Source organism: Centroberyx affinis, unplaced genomic scaffold, assembly GCF_046629955.1.
Source record: "Centroberyx affinis isolate AG114_WGS23_722 - 3 ecotype Tasmania unplaced genomic scaffold, CSIRO-AGI_Caff_v1 ptg000640l_1, whole genome shotgun sequence".
NCBI lineage: Eukaryota > Metazoa > Chordata > Actinopteri > Beryciformes > Berycidae > Centroberyx > Centroberyx affinis.
This window is the reverse complement of record NW_027279266.1, coordinates 169,746-189,911: the sequence shown is the minus strand read 5'-3', so window position 1 is coordinate 189,911 and position 20,166 is coordinate 169,746. Positions and strand designations below refer to the sequence as shown.

The following is a 20,166-nucleotide window of genomic DNA, read 5'->3' as shown; positions in this document are numbered from 1 at the left end:
CGCTTTCTTTTACACACGTACACACACATGCACGGCAACACTACCATGCATACGCTCTCTCACACACGTACACACACACACACACACACACACACACACACACACACACACATCCTGGGGCTAATTCATTATGAGCAGAATGTCTGCTTTGTGAAAGATATAGAACGAGTGCTTAGTCATTTGGAGTGGAGTACACTGTGTTCTGGCAATATTGTGCAGGGGAAAAGATAAGTTGCTGATTTACCCCCAAGCCAATTTCATTACAATAAAAAAATGCAGCACATGTAATCCCCAAAAATGTCCAACTATGTTTGGGAGAGCGAAACTGAAACTGTGTACAGCTGTGCTTGCATTACCTTGACAACAGGGACAAGGGCAAAGAAATCCAGGTCTCTTCCGTCCCTCAATCTTTTATAAGAAGATCCTTAACATCTTAATCGATTTGTAGTTATTTAACACCGGCACAGACAAACAAACAAACCAAAACATCTCATTGATTAAAGTATGAATAGAAGGGCTGTGAATTTCATCTCTATGGTAATCAATAGAGTAATGAATTATGTGTGTGCCGTCAGGCAAGATAAACACTGTCTGGGTGAGCTGAATGTGAAAGAGGTCCCAGTGTAGCTCGGTCATGGGCTGATAGATACAGGCTTGCTTCTGATATACATAACAAAGACGTGTCAAAATGAGCAGCTAGTCCAATTTTCTGTTTACAAATGATTTATTGATATTTTTATGTATCTGGTTGTGACTATTTGGTTCATCTTCAGTTAAAGCAGTGAAGAACTGATTCAATTTTAACATTTTATAGTCTCTGATTGGACATTTAGCTTGCAGCAAAGCATAATGTACAACAATATTGCAATCATAAAAATACTGAAAAACACAAAAGATACTGCATCAACAACAGAACAAGGGAAAGATTGAACGACCAGGGAAGGGCACCTGATGGAGCAAGTTTACAGCTCAGGCATTAAAGGAGAACTTCAAACTGTGATTTAGCCTGTGGCTGCCTATTCCCTGAGAGGACAGGCTCACACTCCCAACACACAAGGTGACTAGCAGTGCATTCAGACGATGTCTTTTGCACGCGTTTAAAAAAGCGAGGCGCTGCTGTGTGAGGTAATCCTTTAGGAAAAGCACAAGGATGAGCTTTTCCTCCATGTTTGTTTTGCACTCTCATGTTTATCATCGATATTGATTTGTCCGCGGTGGATGATGCACCGCACTCCCAACAGGTTTTTCGGCAACTTGTCTAACAGTGGGTTCTCACCTGTGGCGTGGTGATGTAGCCGAGGAACCTTCGAGCCTCGTCCTCCAGAGAGCGGCTCTCGCTGGCCCACGGCTCCAGGCGTATTTGCCACCGAGGAGACTGCAACGCAACACAGACATACCCGGTCGTCAGCAACGCAACAAGAAAATACATAATCAACTGACATCAAAGTAGGCCATTCAAAAGAAATGCAGTGTAAGGACATCCAACAATAAAGGAAGCTTATTTTTGTTCTCGCTTTCAGGTATTCTAGCTCACTTGTAAATAGCCACAGTTGGAACTGGGTCATGATGTACTCAGCAGGATTTGTTTTGCCCACCTGTGTATAAGTGACAAATAAACAGATAAAAGTTCATTTCCATTGTTATTTTTGTAGAAGGGGAGCCACTGTTTACTCTTAGAGGGTAACATTATATAGGGGTTCTGTTATAATATGACAGAATGCATTTTGCAGCGTACAGTTAACGTCTATAAAGTCCGGCTGCATTTGGCGGCAGAAAAATAAGAGCTCAAAAATACGACCATCGGCGCAGCTCACTACAGCAGAGCCTTGTGAAGTGCTGCTGTGTCACATTCCTGAAACCTGGCAGCTCTGCTTTATGGCCTCATTCATTTCTGCAGGAATGTGTCTGTTTATGATTAGAGGAGAGGCAGTGAGATGGAGAGACGGAGAGAGAGAGAGAGATAGAGCAGGAGGAAGAAGAGGCAGTAGAGCTGTAAGATGCGGTGCGGTTGCGCAATCATTTCTCGGGTCAAACGCCACGGCCACGCGTTCATTAGCGGCACTCGTGTGAATTATCCCGGGTGATTTCACGACAGGCTGCTCTCCTGCCTGTCGATGCGCTCACACGTGTTTTATGGGCCGCTGTAGTTTTATTTTCAATTTCTCCACAGTTAGGCGAAGATGGTTTTTTGGCTTAGCTAACAAAATCATGTTTGGGTATGTTCAGCGCTGTGGGCACATCTGCTGAACAATCTGCAAAGGGCATTGTGGTGACATCAGCTTTGTTTAGGAAAATAACCTTGTATCTGTGTTCACTCCCGTGTTTCTCTCCCTCCCTCTCTCTCTCTCTCTCCTCTGCTCACAGCCATGCCCTCCTTTTTTTTTTTAACTTTGCAAGTACAGGCACAATCGAATGGGTTCCACCGCTCAGACACTTTCATTTACAATCTACACCTTGTCGGTTCCACCAAAGAGCAAGTGACAGGAGGAGGTCCGGGCTGCGATCCAGTATTTCACAGCACTTCTGTTGTTATTGGTTAAACAGGTGGCGGGCATAAAGTGTTTGCTGTCAAGCTGGAGGTTGTGGTCTTTGATATTTCCGAGAGTATTACGGCAGGCATCCAGGTTGTTTATATGTCACCTCTCTGACATTTTCCCTTGTCCAACATACCAGTGTGGTATGTGTTTACAGTGCTGCCTCACACACACACACACACACACACACACAAACAAACGCATACTTGTGCATATACACATGTAAACGCATGGGCACTTAAACATACACGTACACACACATACATTTACATCTGCTAATGCATTTTCTATGACAGGACCGTCTGTCATGAATATACACACACACACACACACACACACACACAGCCCTCTGCTAATGCATTATCTATGACAGGACCATGTGTTTGATTTGCTCCTCCAGTGATGCTGAGCCTCGGCTGGCCAACGCAGAGGATCAGCTGTCCCTCTAATGGCTGCGGAGCTGGATCCACGCACAGCGCCGTTCTGTTTGGAATTCAGCCTTTAATCGATTTGCGGCGTGTCAAAACATCTGAATGCCTGTCCCCTCTCTTCTCTCTATTCATCTTCCTCCACCGCAGCATCCCTCTGTTGCCCTTTATTTCCCTTTGTATCTCTCTGTCTCTCTGTTTGTCTCTCCCTCTACTCTCTTCCTCCACTCTCTCTCTCTCTCTCCCTGCTCAGTCTCTCAGTTTGAAATGATTGCACCCATGATGTGCGATCAACATAAATTGCCAGGCAGGATGGAAAGGTTGATGAATGTTGCATGTGTGGGCTTCAGTCGAGTTTTGGCTTTCTGCAATTTGTTTTTCCTGATTTACTTTTCACATAAACTGGCCACACACACACACACACCCACACACTCCACCACCACTCATTCTATTATTATCTGTCTCTCTCAGCTTGCCTATTATTTAGGTTGGCAGGGACGGGGAAAAAATAGACACATAAAGTGACCAATTTGAACAAGGCAGGGAGAGTGGGTGGCGGACGATGGGTAGTAGTGAAGAGAAGGGAGATTTGCTCCCGAGAAAGGTTATCAAAAATAGTCTGCATCAAATATAATCATCTCCTTATCAGTGAAAAATATGGACTTTTGGTCTTGTAAACAAAAAGTAACAGACTGCTATATAGCCTTCACACCATACAGTTAGCAAAACAGGTGTTTTCTGCTATAGCTGTGTTGTGTACAAACGGTATGAAACTTCGTCCAGGTGTTGTCATTTTGGACAAATCAACTCTGTTCTTTATTGAGCAGTATATAATGTATACAATTTATAAAACAAAGTAAAATTTTAGCTGTAGTTTTAACCATAATTCTCCACATGCAAATGAGTTTCGACAGCATCACACAACAGGAGAACTTACCTCTGGATTCTTTGGCTTTAGTTTGCATGGAATGCTGATGTATAGGTGATATAGCTAAATATTTTTATGACTACAAGACAACACACGCTATCATTTTGTAATATAGCGCATTGTTGTATATGCAGTGCTTCTACATCTGTATGTAATACGCTACAAGCAGCGGTTCAGTTGCTAACGTCAGTTGCTAAACCAGACAGCCTAACATTACTGTATTTTCCATAGAAGAGCTGATCAACTAGGGAGCCAGAGAGCTGAGAACTCATTCTAATGAATTTATATTTAATTAGGTCTGTACGTCATCACCACCAACACACTGGGACTACACAGAATCTGTACTTGTTTTATTCATAGTATTCTGTTACATCGGCACACAGCCATCTTGGTTGGAAAATAACAGGTGATTATAATCAAATGACAGCCACAGTCAATGAGCTGTGTATGTGATACAGCACCATATTGATAGGAAATGTGGCATCATGGGAATACTAGGAATAACAAAACAAACCAGTGATTATTTGATCAGTCTTAAGTGCATTGTCTTTCTCCTGATTTCCATTTCTAGCTTATCCTGCGCAGAGAGACTTCTTTGTTCCACTCCTCCTAACTATTGTGCTTCAGATCAAGCTGACGGAAAAGTCTTTGGCACAGCCCACAAGCTGACAAATAATACCTGATAAAAAAAAGAAAAAAAAAAAAAAAAGAAAATCCCCCATTCCAGTCAACAGTACTACAAAAAAAGTTGAGAATAGGAGAATTTCACAGAGAGACAGAAACAAAGGTCTGATACTGTATGTCTGTCGGGATGTCTGTTATTTACACGTACGGAAGCAGCAAACATCCACCTTCCTGCATCCCAGGGAGCGTAAAAGCCGCTGCCCTAAGCCCTCTGTCTCGGAGTTGCCCTTTTCATCTCCTTACCGCAGCCTCCCCGCGCAGCTCGGCTGTCAGGCCCCATACGTCAGCCCCGTACAGGTCGGGACAGGACTGCTGATCAGAGGGCCAGATATCTGGGACAATGGACTCACTGGGAGTTTGCGGTGAGTGAGGTGGGGTTGAACCGGGACGGAGAGGGAAAGAAAGGGCAAGAAAGGGAGTCAAAGACACACACAAACACACACACACACACACACAGGTATGCACACAGAAATATGTGGAAGAAGTGGAAATATTGACGAATTTTGCCAGGGGCGGAGGTGTGCATCCAAGCTGTCGGGTGGAGAGACATTACTGGAGAACAGCATTGCCCCGGAGAAAGGAGACTGACTCGCACAACTCAGGTTTTCAGTCCAAGTCGGCTGTCCTTGAGGGCTGCAGCGTACAATTATTGTTCTTTTCATCTGTCGAGAAGATATTTGATGGGAAATGAACCCAAGCTTTATCCGCCCACCTGATTTCTACCTGTCACACTAAAGCCCCACTCTTTTATAATGTGTAGACCGAGAAAGGGAGGGTGTGTGTGTGTGTGTGTGTGTGTGTGTGTGTGCTATACTGTACATTCTGAGCACTTAGTCATTGCTGAGTCATCACTGAGCAGTGATGAGATTAGCGTTAGGCCCCGTGTTCAATCAAGCAACAACAAGTCATCAACACCTCAGGGACAGCAGAGGCAAGCAGTGTTAATAACACACACACACACACACACACACACACACACACACACACACAGAACATCACTCACGACTGTCTGTTCTCAGCTGTTCAGTCCCAAATCCATGGCAACATAACTCAGTATGAGCAGTTGAATTAGAATAGATTTACATGGAAGGACTAGATGGATGGATAGATAGATGGATGGACAGGTAGTTATTGATTAAATAGGTAAAGGGAGATTGGGCGTAGATGCATGAGATTCATTTTGAGACCAAGAGTTAATAGAACAAATATTGTTTCCTCTACGAATTTTGCCTCTTTTATCTACAATCTATCTACAATACTTTTTATTTTACTTCATTTTTTCTCCTCAATTCCTTGCTTTTTTCCTTCATTTTCTATCTCAGCGAATGCTTTTACATCCTGTAGTATGATCTGTTTTTATTCCAGCTCCTTTCAGTAATCAGTCTGGTATGGGGTGTTTCTGCATGGCCCGCATGCCTTCAGTCAGACTGAGTGGAGGGACGGAGCTGGGTGTGTTAGTGGAGCTCTGCCCCTCAGCCAGGGTGTGAGAGCGGAGCGAGCGGCCAGACCAGGCATGAATAATCCCTGGGAGAAGCGGACGGATGGGCGAGCAGGAGATGATGACGGGCTAAAACAAGAGAAGACAGACAGACAGAGAGAGAGAGAGAGAGAGAGAGAGAGATGGGGAAATAACTGCAAGGAAAGATGATAGCTGAGGGTGATGCAGAGTTCTTAGATGCACTATATAAAGATTACACCGAGGATAAACAGTGGAAGCGAAACGCGGCAGTGGAAAGACTATGTAATGGTTGAAGACAATGCAGTCACAGCAACTGGAGGATAGTAAACATATCGTCACCAGAGTATTAAATGTCGTGGCAGAGGCAGCCACAGGTCAACTCTGTCCGCCCATTTGGAAACCATAAGGCGACAGACGGAGTGCTGCCAAGTCAGGCCCGGTCTGTTGGTTAAGTGCCAGGGTCGCTGAGAGTCAGACCTGCTGCTCTTTTTTTTTGGGGGGGGGGGATCGCTTCACCAGAGTCCTGCTCAGAAAAGTACCACCCACCTGCACGGTCAAAAGGTCAAAGCTTTCAGTTCAATAGCGTGTGGAGTGTTGTTTTAACACTATGGAGTCTTTCCTTCGCCCTGCTTTTTCTGCTGTTGAGTTATAGGCCGTTTTAACGTGACGACTTGGGTAAAAACTTAACCTCCCTGCATCTGTCGCCTGTGTTTAGTAGGAGCTGAAGCCGGATGAGAGAGCAAACTAGAGAACGGTGAGCCAGAAGCCCGCCGTTAATGAAGCAAAACGCCAGGCGAGGCTGCAGTGAAGTGAAGTTGTAAAATGAAGCGCCTTATGGCTTTTAAAAAACGATACCATTATATTAATAAAGAAAAAATACAGATGTTCAATAAATCTTTTATCTCTAATTCATTTTAATTATTTCAGTTATTCTTCCACCAAGCAATATAGTTCTTGAACAGCAGTTAAACAAAATGGCTCCTAAGCGACACATAACTACCGCCTATCGATTTTGGGTATGCACATTAATATTTACATTAACTGTTATACGGTGACAGGTGAACGTTTATCAGTTATTTCACAATACTTTTTTACAGACAGCATACAGTAAATCATGATTTTGTCACAGTGGGAGATGAAACAGTTGGATTGTATCAGACTATATCATTAGTGAGTTCATTATGGAAATGTAATGCCGTTAACCTGGATGCAAACGTACCCTTGCCTATTGAAATAGAACTGTCTCGCCTGCAGCACCCAATCACACACACCGTGATGATGCTCTGTTGATTAGTCTCTATTAATTGTTTCTCCTGCCAGAGATCATTCATCTCTGTCTGTCATTCCTCCTTTATCTCCCCCTCTCCCTCCATCATCCCATTTGAGAGGTTCATTAGGCTCTGAGTATGATTATCATTTGATTATCATTGTCACAGTCGCTAGTCAATCACAACTTCGATGGACAGTGGTGATGTTTACTGGAAGTCATTCAACTGAGAATGAGTGAATGCAAAAGACGGATAAGATTAGAGTTTGCCTGCATGTCAATGGCCATCTGGCTTAATTGATAGGCTGTTTTGTGTCAAGATAAGGTTACTGTGAAGATTAATGACTCCTTCTTCTACTCTTTTAAAACCAACCGCTGCTGGGAGATTTCTCTGTTTAGGGTGGATGGATGGCACTATTTTATTTTTATTTTTATGATGGTGGAATGTATTTCTCTTGTTTCGGTTGAAAACCAATAAAATTCTGTTTAAAAAAAACAAAAACAACCGCTGTTATATATAAATATAAAACACATCACTTCCTGCACAAGACCAAACCTGACACCAGTGTTTTGAGATTAATCATTTTGATCAGGAAATATACATAAGTCAAGTTTTACATATAGGTCATATTGTCTGTGGGCTCTCACCACCCACGCTCCATTATGAGTGCTGTCTGCAGAGATTTGCCCTGCACAGGAGTGTTGGGTTAGTTCAATTTAGTGGTCAGAGCGGGCCGGTTATTCTACATGAACCAGCTTTAAAAAAGAATAGCTTTGGGTGCATCGAGGAACATACTGTACCAGGACACAAACTGGGCTCACCTATCTATGCTTGGTATATATGTGTGTGTACAGACTGTTGTTCCAAGTGTATATTATTTCAACTTAATTTTTATCAAAATGCACCAGACTGATATATTTTGCTGTTGAAATTTTAACATTTATTGCTTCAAAAGCATGATAGCAAGCATATATTTTAAGGCTTGAATGGCTTCCAATACAGTATGGCTCTATCATACAGGCAGGACAATTGCACAGTCAGCTTTATATAGCGCTATGGCTGTGACTAATCCAGGAGATAGGGAGACTGCGGCAGTCAGACCAGATCCCAGATGTCTCCACTTCCTGGGGTGTCATCTCTATTCCTCACCGGGCCAATCCCAGCTCAGGGCCCGAGTACAGTGGGAGAGAGAGAGAGAGTATAACAGAATTAAAGGCGAGGATTACGCTGATCTTTTTAATGAAGGCAATAATCTCAGAGGGCTTTAGCCTTGGTCTTAAAGGCAGAGTGATGCTAGGGGAGAAGCATGGAGAGAGGGTGGAAGGAAAGGGTATATGAGCGTGTGTGTGTGTGTGTGTGAGAGACTAAGAGAGATTGAGGCACAGATGGTGAAGAGCGACTGTGAAGAGGGAGGACGGAGAAATTGTTCTCCTCTCGGTACTTTTTCGAAGCACAAACCCACATCTGGGTCATATTTACGGTAAGAGAGAGACTGTGTGTGTGTGTGTGTGTGTGTGGGGGGGGGGGATGAATAGCATGCTCCCAGAAAGTATGCTTAGCGCACAATGGTAGGGCTGAACTCGACTCTGTGTGTATGGTATTCAATTGCTTCATACACTGCGCTTCCTTACGGCACACAGACTCTCATTCTTCACTCTGCAGACTATTTGGCAGCAGCATTATCTGCCCACGTGCCCCAAAATCAAAGCTGATCGAAGAACAGCCACGCACCCCATTCTCGCTCAGCAGCTTGTACCGCCGCCCACATGGCAGCAGCATTTTCTGTCCATCTAACCAAAATCAAAGCTGATCGGTGAGCAGTGCTTATCCATCTCGCCTGTGCAAAGCTGCGTTGTTCCTTATGAAGTCCAAGGCCTTGTTTTTACAGGTGGCTCCTCCCTGAATATACCAATGTGGGAACCCCCCCTTTCCTCTGCACCCAAATACTGAGAACCTCACATTTCATATTTAGCAGCACGACAGAGAGACGATTGATTTCCCAAAATGACTACATTTTCTGAGTCGTCAAGTAGCCTTGTGCAACAATAATTCATTAGACATGGGTAGTATGAAAGGACTGGAAACCTTTTTTTTTTTTTTTTTTTTGATAAAAGCAGGCAAAGAGCAGCAAGGACGCACCGCACTGAATCAAACATGACCTAAACTGATGTAGAAATAAGAGAGGAATGCAAAGCACTCAGTGTTCAATGGCACAAATAGAAAAAATAAAAAAGCTTTCAGTGCGGGTGATGTTGTGAATGTTCTCCATTTCCAGTGCTATCTTTATGCTTAATGGCAGGGGTGAACAAAGACAGCGATGTGTTCGCTCCATGGCAAAAGAGCAGCTGTCATTTTGAAAAATTTGGGTTTTTTTTTACATTTCTGTTTTATAAATTCTTTCCGGAGAATATATGCAGTCCACCACCTTAGAGTGTTTTGTGGCTTTATACATTATACGAGGCAATATAGAGAAACTAAAGGAAGTAGAAACAATTACTGACAGTATAATGCCGGCTGTTATTTGAGTTGTATTACAATTACAAGCGCATGGTGTGCATACTAACTGACTGCACCGCCACGACACCCATATCTCTGCAGCTTTTCCTGAAAACCAATCTATTCCATGGCCTCAGAGGGAAATGGCTGTTGTAAATGATTTTATAACATATACCCAGAGCTCCACACCGCTCTGTGTGCCATTAAAAGCAAAGGCAGCTGTGTGTGGCTTGGTTTGATGGATCCCCATCAGTCATTTGTGGTTTCATGTTAACCCTCAGATCTCAGCATAACCGCTGTTCTTATCAGCAAATATATCCATGTACTCGCTCCCTCTCTCTTGCTCTCTCTCTCACACACACACACACACACACACACACACATACACATTAAGGCCAATGTGTATTGCACTGTCCTTTGACTCGCGGACTTGTTATGGCACATGCCATCAACCTAAATCTCTGTAAAAGTGGCTGTTGCCTTGGAAACGCAGTTCCCCTCTAGTCAGATCATCGTAACTTCTCCCCATTCACTCATGCATGCATTCGCACATCCATGCAGCCATATCTGGATGCTCTTATTCCCTGTAACATGGAGAAACTGCCTGCCTGCTTGGCTGTATGAGAGAGAAAGGCATCATGGGTAGAAAGTGAGAGAGACCTTGAAAGCGGTCTCACCGCTGAAGATAAGTTGTGGTCTGATTTGATGCCATATTGTGTTTGAGTTGGGCCTTCTTGGCTGGCGTCTCGAGAGACAGATGGGGTCTTATTGTTATTGTGTGTGTGTGTGTGTGTGTGTGTGTGTGTGTGCCTGCCTTCCTGGACGCAATCCCAGATATGAGATCTGTGTTTGATGTCTAGTTGAGAGGAGCAGAGGGAGCATGCTGAGCACCATATGACACATAGTTCTAGAGATGGAAATGTAACGGGAGAGACAGAGAGAGTCAGACAGAGGGTGTGTGTGAATGTGTGTCTGTGTGTGTATGTGTGTGTGTGTGTGTGTGTGTGTGTGTGGGGTCGTAGGTAATTGTCTCTCTGCGCTCATCATTTCACTTTTTGCCGATCCGTTCTTTTACGTCTTGCACATGAATTATTAGTGAAATCTAAAACTGAAATAAATTGAAAGAGATGACAGGAGGAATTGCACTGTACGTCTCTAGCCGTTTCGTCGTAATTGACAATGTTCGGGCCGGTTTGCACAAATCCGCGTCCTGCCAACATTATTACCGAACAGTAGTGCCTCCAAGAGCACTCGGCTTGTGTCTGTGTTTCTAATTTCATCTCTTCTTCCCCCTGCCTTCCTCTCCATATGTCTTCCAATCTCATTATCTGTCTTATTATCACTCAACGTCAGCTATTGGTCACATGAAACAAATATAGACTTCAAATGCAGAGAGAGATAGAGAGAGAGAGACAAATAGTCTTCCCAAACGGCGATTAAGATGCAGAGAATGTTTCAAACAAGGCTTGAAGCAACAACAAGCTGTTTAAAATGATCGTCTGGCTCTTGAGGTTCAGCTATGTGTTGGTGGCTGTGTGTCTGCTGTCTTTGTAACGAGACACAGGTAGCCGAGGTGCAGGTCTAATGCCTCTGAAATGGGTTTCGGCTAGACAAACAAACCACGGGCTGTTTGGTGTCTCAGGCGCTGCCATTAACTCCGGGCGTGTGTGTGAATGTGTGTGTGTGTGCACATGCATGGCCAGCGGAGGTGAGTGGTATAAAGATGGGAGCGAGGGCGTCCCGTTTCAGAGGTCAATGGCGCTCTTTCATATCAGCTGGGTGGGAGGCTGAGAACGTTCTGGAATGTTCCAAACAAGGCGTCCGTGTCTGAGGGGAGTATTGTGCGATCCCGACTCCGGACTTGACGGTTTGACACTGACTTTTCCCCCTCCAGTGGGCGTCTTTGTCCGATAGGAGTCAGGCGCACAACGGGCCCACTGTTTATTCAGTCAATAAGCTAAAGTGCACCGAGTGAATTCTGCCTCTCCGACTCCAACATATGGATTCGATCATCGCGCCCGAGACAGGGTTGCTATGGCACAGAACTCCAGTCAGAAGTCAGGATCGCAAGCTGAAAGACATTCTTGCTTCATCTGTTATTTTACCAGCCATCAACCTCCAAAGCTCAGTTCTGCTCTGCTACCTTTTTGTCTGCCAAGTCTGATAGCCACAGCTTCAAACACTCCACTATGTTTTAATGAACCTCAGCTCCAGGGTAATTCTCAGTTGTTTCTCACATTGACAAAGTTTAAAAACCCCCTGCTCACGGCAATTATATAACCATATTACTGTAACCTTACAAAGGGGGCTGATTGATTATCTGAAAGGCTTTTTTTGCACCTCTCCCCATAACTTCTCCATAAATTGGCACAGATTCCAGGAAAGCCTATTTTATACGATTATACTTGGATACTAATCTTGAATTGTGCAAGTGAGGGTGTATGCCTGTTTAGAGCTGTTTACCTCTCCAGGGAGGTTGGCGTGTGCATAAGGAGTGATGTGATGTCATTGCAGTGATATGATCCAAAAGTCTTCAAAATCAAAAGGCATGTATGTCTAAACACGTTAATAACCTCCTCTCCCTGAAAGGTTTGATCTGTTTGGAGTTATTATACAAGTTATTATACAAGTTTTGCCCTACATGTGACTATTTGCAGGCCTATGCATGAGCAGTAAACCTTCTGCTTTGAAGAAATAAGTCTGCAATGATGGAGGCTCGCCGCCTCAGGCACACTTTTTTGTCTACATTTACATTTAAGTTTCAGGAACCCCTAGCACACTTTCTGGCAACCTACTTTTACATTTATATTTTAGGCAATTCCAGCCTTAAGACTAGCTTCACTGACAAAATAAGCGCTGCCAACTTCTCCTATTCTCTGCTCTCCCCGAAGTGAACATATGGTGAATAAACAAACACATTTTTGCGTAAACAAATTTCACTTCAAAAAAGCAGGGTCTGCTCACCATCTTGGTTGCGTAACAGACTGGCTTTGTAGAATCAGTCGATATAAGTGTATAAATAGCCCGAGCTGAGAGGCCAGCTGCAGTAGATGGTGTTTGAGATGCGGAGGAGACTTCTCGCCCCAGCCCCAGGGAGGGGAGAGTAGAAGGACTGTGACCCAGGTGATATGTCACTTTCCCAGCCACTGATTTCTTGTGACTCCCTGGTTCCCTGGATCCCCCAGTTGGAGGTTAAAGCTGCCTGAGAACTGACTCCAGTCACACCTTTGGGATTACAGAAGTCAAACCCCTCTCTTTCTTTTCCAACATTCTCTCTCTCCTTCTCCCACTCCCTCTCTCTCTCTCTCTCTCTCTCTCTCCCTCTCCCTCTCTGTCTCCTGAGCTGAGGTTTTTCAGCTTTCCAAGACATGAACAAGGTCACTGAGTTTCTGCATTAGAAATTCCACTGGGGCCCCGATACTGGCTGGTAGTGATTGGCGCAGAAAGCACAAAGTGGCCTTTTCTGTTCTATCTTCATACCAACCCAGAACTAATTGACGTTCAGGAGCGAAGTATTCACTTAGAATTATGCTGATGCTCATTCGAACAAAAGTAATTAATGCGTGCCTTGCGGAGAAATGAACTTTTCTGTCCCATCTAATTAAAAGAAATCGGTTGAATTAAAGGACAGGCTGCTCTGGCTTATTGGTGGTTTTGGGTGGAATCAATTAGCTAAATCAGAAGAAGTCTATTTTGTCCAAACAGAGTGAAATAGAGTCAGCTCAAAAGGTTAAGCATGAAAACTCCCATCCAAATGACATATATTTAGTGTGTCAGTGAACAAATACTTTAAACAAAGCTTCTATTTTGTATTTTTCTTAGTCTGCCATGATCCTATACCTATGTCGGCTTTCACATATTTATCTGTATAATGATGAGAACTGATAGTTTTGCAATGCTCGCAGGTATTAAGGGAGACAGATGGACCCATGTGCTTATGTATGAATATTCAAATCCAGGTTCTTCGTCTAATATAGAACAGTATTGGTTTACTAAGCTGAAGGCAACAAACAACTCATAGAACTAGACTGTGACTCTCATTATAAGCCCTTACTCACATATGTTGTCTCCCCTGGTATACAGTGTTGTGTAATACGTAATGTTGAGTAAAAATATTATTGTATCAGATATTGCTGGAGTTTACAGATCGCCTATTTTTTTGTCATATCGACATCACTGGATGATCATTTGGATGGGTTGTCATGGAATTTCATGTTAGAAAATGTGCTAAAACTGGGAGGCCTGTCTCAGGAGATGCATGGCTCCATTATGATCTATGCGGTGCTTGCCTATGGGGTTTGAGGTTGAGTGTGTGCGACATGTGAATGACAGCCTGTCTATCTGGGAGAAATCCTTGATGCCGGAGAGGAATTCCACCAGAGAAGCGCTGCAGCCCCTCACACACTCACAATACCTTCACTGTGGAGAGAGGACAGGGAAAGGAAAGTGTCGCATTTTAACATCAATAACTCATATATCACATTCATCTGGAGACTTAGTATTATTACTGCAATCATACAAGACTGTCAGCAGGAAGACTGTCTTCTCTACCAGCCTCTATACTGCATTTTACATTGTGTGCCTAATGCATACAGGTCAGATTTACAATGCTTTACGGCACAAAGGGAGATTGCTTTATGGCACAAAACAGGAAGAGGGCCACTGTTCTCCCAGTGCAAACAGAGTTAAAGCGTTCAGAATTGCACACAATGGTAGCTGGTGGAATGGGTGAAAGAGAGAAAACTGATGCATGGACAAGTAGCATCATCCATGGTCTCATATGTTTAAGGGAATTATACCAAGATGATTGATGAAAAATTACACACATACTGCCCACTGTTGCCATCTTGGTAGCTTTGTTGGTAGATTTAAAACTTTTCAACCCCCCGTCGAACTTATTTTTTAAAAGCGATTAGCAACAAATCTAGCTGCTTTTTCAGGCCATTAGTAAAAATGTGTTGACTCGCAAAGCATTTGGGGACAAATTGGTACGGCTGATGCTCATGCACGTACATTTCCCATACACACCTCAGCTCCTCCTTCCCCTAAAAATGTGGGGAGAGCAGGATCGGCATAGCAAATATATTCATATGCAAATTAGCGTTCGATGTCATCTAGTGACTTCTAGTGACTTTTTGAGCAGCCAACAGCTACTTTCCTCGGAAGAGACCTTGCAACACTGGTAGCACCTTTAAGCTAGAGAGACAGAAATGCGTTGGAGGAGTGTAGTGTGTGTATGCATTGTATTGTGTGTGTGTGTGTGTGTGTGTGCGTCACTCTGTCTTGGGGGCAGTAGTCTGTTTATCACCATGTTAAAGTCAGGAGGCTGAGTCATCAGTGCTCATGCTGTGTCTGCTTTCTCTCTCTATCTCTCTTTCTCTCTCTCTCTCTCTCTCTCTCTATCTCTCTCTCTCTTTCTCTCTCTCTCTCTCCCTCCCTCCCTCTCCTCCTGCTGTTGTTTGGGCCAACACACTTCACGTCTGTCCATAATTTACCATACTCCCCTCCTCAACACATCCCACTCCTCAGCTTCATCTTTTTCCAGCAGGGAAGAAAGCCTGTGAGAGGTAAAATGATTAAAGTGAGGATGTATGTGTATATGTGTGTGTGTGTGTGTGTGTGTGTGTGTGTGTGTGTGTGTGTGTGTGTGTATGTGTGTTTTTATGTGGCTGCCTGACAGCTAAGAGATTAGATCTCCTTTAGTTTGGTAATTACTAAGACAGACCCTCAGGCTGTCACTCACTCACACACACACACACACACACACACACACACACCCACACACACACGCACAGTTGCACACAGTTTATTAAGAGAAACACAATTTGTCAAGCAACAGTCTGTTGTCTCACCAGTATAGCTTCTTGAATGCGTTTTGAAAAGAGTTTTGCTATTCTGAATTATTTCTCAGCTCATTTTGCTAAGACAAAGCCTTCAGGTGAGTTCTATGCAACTGTAGAAAATAATATGATCTTTCAATTGGGACGGTCAGCTCTCCAAGTAATTTAGCCCTGACATTACTAAGAGCAATAGTATATAGAATGAGAATATATTTAATTATATGAACGTGTATAACTATGAATCACTTCATAAATCCCACTTCAAATATGGCCGTTCACCAACAGCTTAACCCCACACAATAGCACAATATATTCGACTAAGTAAAGCAGGTCAGTGCTCAGTGACATGAGCAGATTTTTGTATGAGTGTGGCAGCAAAGACTCTTCAAAATGATGAATGCTACTACAAAAAACCTTCTCCTGGTTTGATTCAGATTCTCAGCAGCCGTAGTAGGGTGCAGCTAACAGTCTTTATGCCCGGTAGCAACTCAAAGTTATTAATTCTTACCATTTTCACAGTCTGTTGATATGTTACAGTTGACATGCCAAACATCATGATAGGCTGACAAAAATGCAAAATAGATGTGTAGACGTTAACCCGGTTGTGTTACGGTCAAATCTGACCGATTAACAACTTGTTGGTGTCATAAATATGGTTTAATTTATCTGGTTGCTGTGTGGCTTCATGACATCCTCCACACTACGTATCAGAACACAAAACATTGTTCACAACTTTTAGTGAAGGTTAGGGTGGTAATGATTATGAATTAAGTTGGTTAAAAGGTGTAACACAGCATGAGGTGGGAATGTTTTATGGTTGCTAATAAAGAGTTTTAAAGGGCTGCCCGAAAAAGGGAAACACCATAAGTGGAACCATGGCTTTGATAAAACAGTTTACTCATGATGTAAAAATACTGTGGCGGGTGTGGTATTATTAAGGCTTGTCTGTAAACACAATTTTAAACCTAAGCCTACATCTACTTGAGTAATCTAATTTTCAAACCATTAACTGTATGGCCACTTTCGGTCTGAACAGAGGCTTATTGTTATACGATGGCATGCTGGACGCCTGGACTGGGACCGGCCTGGGATTCTAAAGGGCCTGCAGACTCTCATTGATAGAACGGTGCAACAAAATTTCAAACACTGACTAACAACACAGGCTGTTTTAAATAAATGGAGTGATAATATCCAGAAATATCAACACTGAATGAGCGCTTGAAAGGGCATGTACATCCTTCCATTCAAAACTCCACCAGAAATTATGTTTTAAAAGCATTTCTGTGAAAATAGTGCAGTTTACAGAGAGTCTGTGAATGACACTTTTTCCCTTTGTTTTGCACCTTGCTCCACCTATATGTGCGCCCAACAGGAGCGTTCTGTAAGTCTTCCCTTTGCTATAGGCATCAAGGTCATTGGCCTTGTCCTTGTCATCCTCCTCTCAGAGCAACGGCTCTGCCATTCAGCCCATTGTATTTCCACTGCTATGCATAAGTACGTGCAGAGAGGAGAAAGCAGGCAGAAAGTCAGGGCAAAAAAACAAGCAAGATAAAGGAGGGGAGAGAAAGGACTGAGAGAGAGAGAGAGTGAGAGAGAGAGAGAGAGAGAGAGAGAGATGGGGGTTAGATGTGGGTGGCGAGTCTGAAGTTAAAAATCGAGAGAGACAGACAAGAGAAAAGAAGAAGAGAGAGACGGTAGGAACGAGGGCATGAAGAAAAGAGATGAGGAAACATGACAGAGCGAAAGAGCAACAGTGATCTTTGAGGGGGAGAGCCTGAAGGGAGGATGAGAGAAAAGATATAGATAGATAAAGAGAGAGAGAGGGAGAGAGAGAGAGATAATGAGAGAGCTAAACGAGAGCAGCATATGACACACACACACATTTCGTTGGGGCCCCTCCAGGGTGTCTTGTGTGACAAATTTTGTGTTAAGAGGCAGGGAGTGCAAACATATGGTGGGATGTAATATTGATGGTGCACTGGTGCCCGGCTTTAGGTGCCCGGGGGGTTCGGTGTGGCGTAACACCCCTGCGGTGATTTTCATAGCGTATAAAACTCAACGCCGATGCTGCTCAGTGTCTAGTTGGTTGCGGTCATTAAAGATTTAAAGGCGAAAGCGAACGGGCGAGAGAGATATGGGGGTGGGGGGAATACAGTGGGGAGAGAGGGAGAAATTGAGGGGGGGGTGGGGGGGCTACAGCAGAGGAGAAGATAGAGTGAAAAATGGGGAGAGGCAGATTTTTGGGGGGAGGAGGGGGGGTGGGGTGGGTGAAAGGCCATGGGAGGCGGACGGATGGAGAGATCAATGGGCCAAAAAAGACAAAAAAAAAAAGGGCTACTGAGATGGAGAAAAGAACCAAAAATAATGAATCAAAGAGTCAAAAAGGCACAAAGAGTGAGAGAGAGAGAGAAAAAGAGGGAAGTGGTGGGTGTTACACGGCGCTTTAACACACCCTTCACAGGGCAAGGGTCAAGCCCCTGGATTGTGTGTGTGTGTGTGTGTGTGTGTGTGTGTGTGTGTGTGTGTTTGTGTATGTGTATAGTTGCGTCTGCTCCAATAGGCAATGTGTCTGAATGGTCCTTTGTTGGACCCGACTATAGATATGCAACTGATAGGCAGTCGGCCAGAGGGGATGTATCCAATGTTTGTGTGTGTGTGTGTGTGTGTGTGTGTGTGTGTGTGTGTGTTCAATTTGAGTGTAATCGCCCCCATTGAATTTATACCCCCATTAAAAATAACTGCAGGCAGCTTTGTACCACCAGAAACCCCAGTGACTAACAGCATTTAAAAAGCCCTCATTGATCATGCATTGATCCTGCCGGCCCCCTGCTCTCTGTTCCCCCTCCATCACCCTCCTGGGATTACCCAGCTTTGAGCCGGTGACTCACTGCGATGGAGTGAATCACTTACCGAGCCCCGCTGTCTGCTAAAACACTGATTTGGGATCAGATAACTCCACAACAAGTCTAACCACAGCAATTAGGAACTTTAACGTCTCAGGGAAGCGTCTGGCATCAACGCCGGGCAAACTGACCTTTCTGTGCAGGCGGGGAGGTGGACAGCACGCTGGCGAGGGGTCCTCCCTGTCCCCGTCCCCGTCCCCCTTCTTGTCCTTTTTCAGTGTACGCACGTAGGACACTCTCCTTTTCACGCTCCCGTCCTGCTCCGCGGCGTCATTTGGCCCCGACGACACACGCTTGCCTCTGGTTTGTGGTTTGTGGCCGGTTTGGGCGGGACGTCCCGAGGCCAGGGGTGCAGGTGCGCCCCCGTGACCCCTCTCCAGGTAGACGTGAACGCACACGCACGCGGCGGCGAGCAGGAAGCACGCGCGCAGCAGCAGTCCCCCGGTGAGCCGCGTCCACGGCGGCTGGTGTTTCATGGTTTTCCTCCTGTCTCTCCCTCTTGGCTCGCCTCAGTCCATCTCAGTTAGTTTGTCTTTTTCTCTTTTTTCTTCTATCCCATTCTTCCTCTCCTTCTTGTCAAAGCTTCCTCTTCTCCTCTCTTCTCTCCTCGTCGGGCCTCTCTTTCCCTTCAGGTCCAAAGTCCAGCATTTCACCAAGAGGGGCCAGTTAATGAGACAAGAAGACGTCCGCTCATATTCCAACATGCGTGTGTGTGTGCATCTCTATCTGGATGTGTATGTCAGTGTATGTGTGTGTGTGTGTGTGTGTGTGTGTGGCGTGTGTGTATGAGGCTCTGCTCTGAGTTAAAAGAACAGTGCGTGCTGCCCTCATTGAAAACTTTGGGAACTCCCTCCTCATGCTCAGAAGTCTCCCCCTTCCCAAACACACACACACACACACACTGAGCCCTCACAGACCTTTCATCTGCTTTCTTTCTTTCTCTCTCTCTCTCTCTCTCTGACCCACAACACACACACACCCCTCTCTCCCTCTGCCCCCTCCCTCAGTTTGCCTCTCCCGCCCCACTGGAGCTCGGGTTACTGTGTAACTCTAGATATGGGCAGGGCCTGCAGATCCACCGCTGGCTGTCACCCATGCTCCCAGCCTCTGTGTGAGCCTCTCTCACAGAACAGAGACAAGTACAGAGAAAGAGAGAGAGAGAGTGAGAGAGATAGACAGAGAGAGACAGAGGCAGAGGCAGAAACATTGCATTCATTCTGCCAGTGAAAGAAAGGATGGAGAAAACTAGAGGAAACAGTAGTGCAGAACACACAAAAAGGAGGCGCTAATTTGTGTGCTCATATGTGTGTAACATAGCTTACATTTGTGTTCATTTATACCATAAAATCTATTGATATTGAATTATTGATGCATTAACCTGTAAGAAGTATTTTAATGTTGTAAGTCTAACTGCTCCATATACTGTTTGGGAGTTTAAACTCTAACAATGCAACATATTTTATGAGCTAATTGTATGTTTTGCATGTAAAACCTTATTCTGCAAAGTCATCAGATAAATGTAGTGGAGTAAAAGTTTAAAGTCTCACAAAATGGAAACACTCAAGTAAACCCATACTAACCCTAACCCACTGATACGGATCTGCTGAAAATGCTACATCCTTTTTA

At 44.3% G+C, this 20,166-nt stretch overlaps 1 protein-coding gene across 1 annotated transcript in view; it reads right to left on the bottom strand.

The window, feature by feature from the left end:
- The window catches only part of LOC139643662 (probable methyltransferase-like protein 24), a gene marked incomplete at its 3' end in the record, with an annotated part of 28,531 nt that extends 9,148 nt beyond the window's left edge, over positions 1–19,383 (bottom strand). Inside the window, exons 1-2 of the mRNA XM_071518877.1 lie at positions 18,672–19,383; positions 1,277–1,375 (exon numbers count right to left, since the gene is read on the bottom strand). Of these exons, the coding sequence (XP_071374978.1) occupies positions 1,277–1,375; positions 18,672–19,016 (444 nt within the window). The remainder of the gene's footprint in view (positions 1–1,276; positions 1,376–18,671) is intronic.
- Between the last annotated feature and the right edge of the window lie 783 nt (positions 19,384–20,166).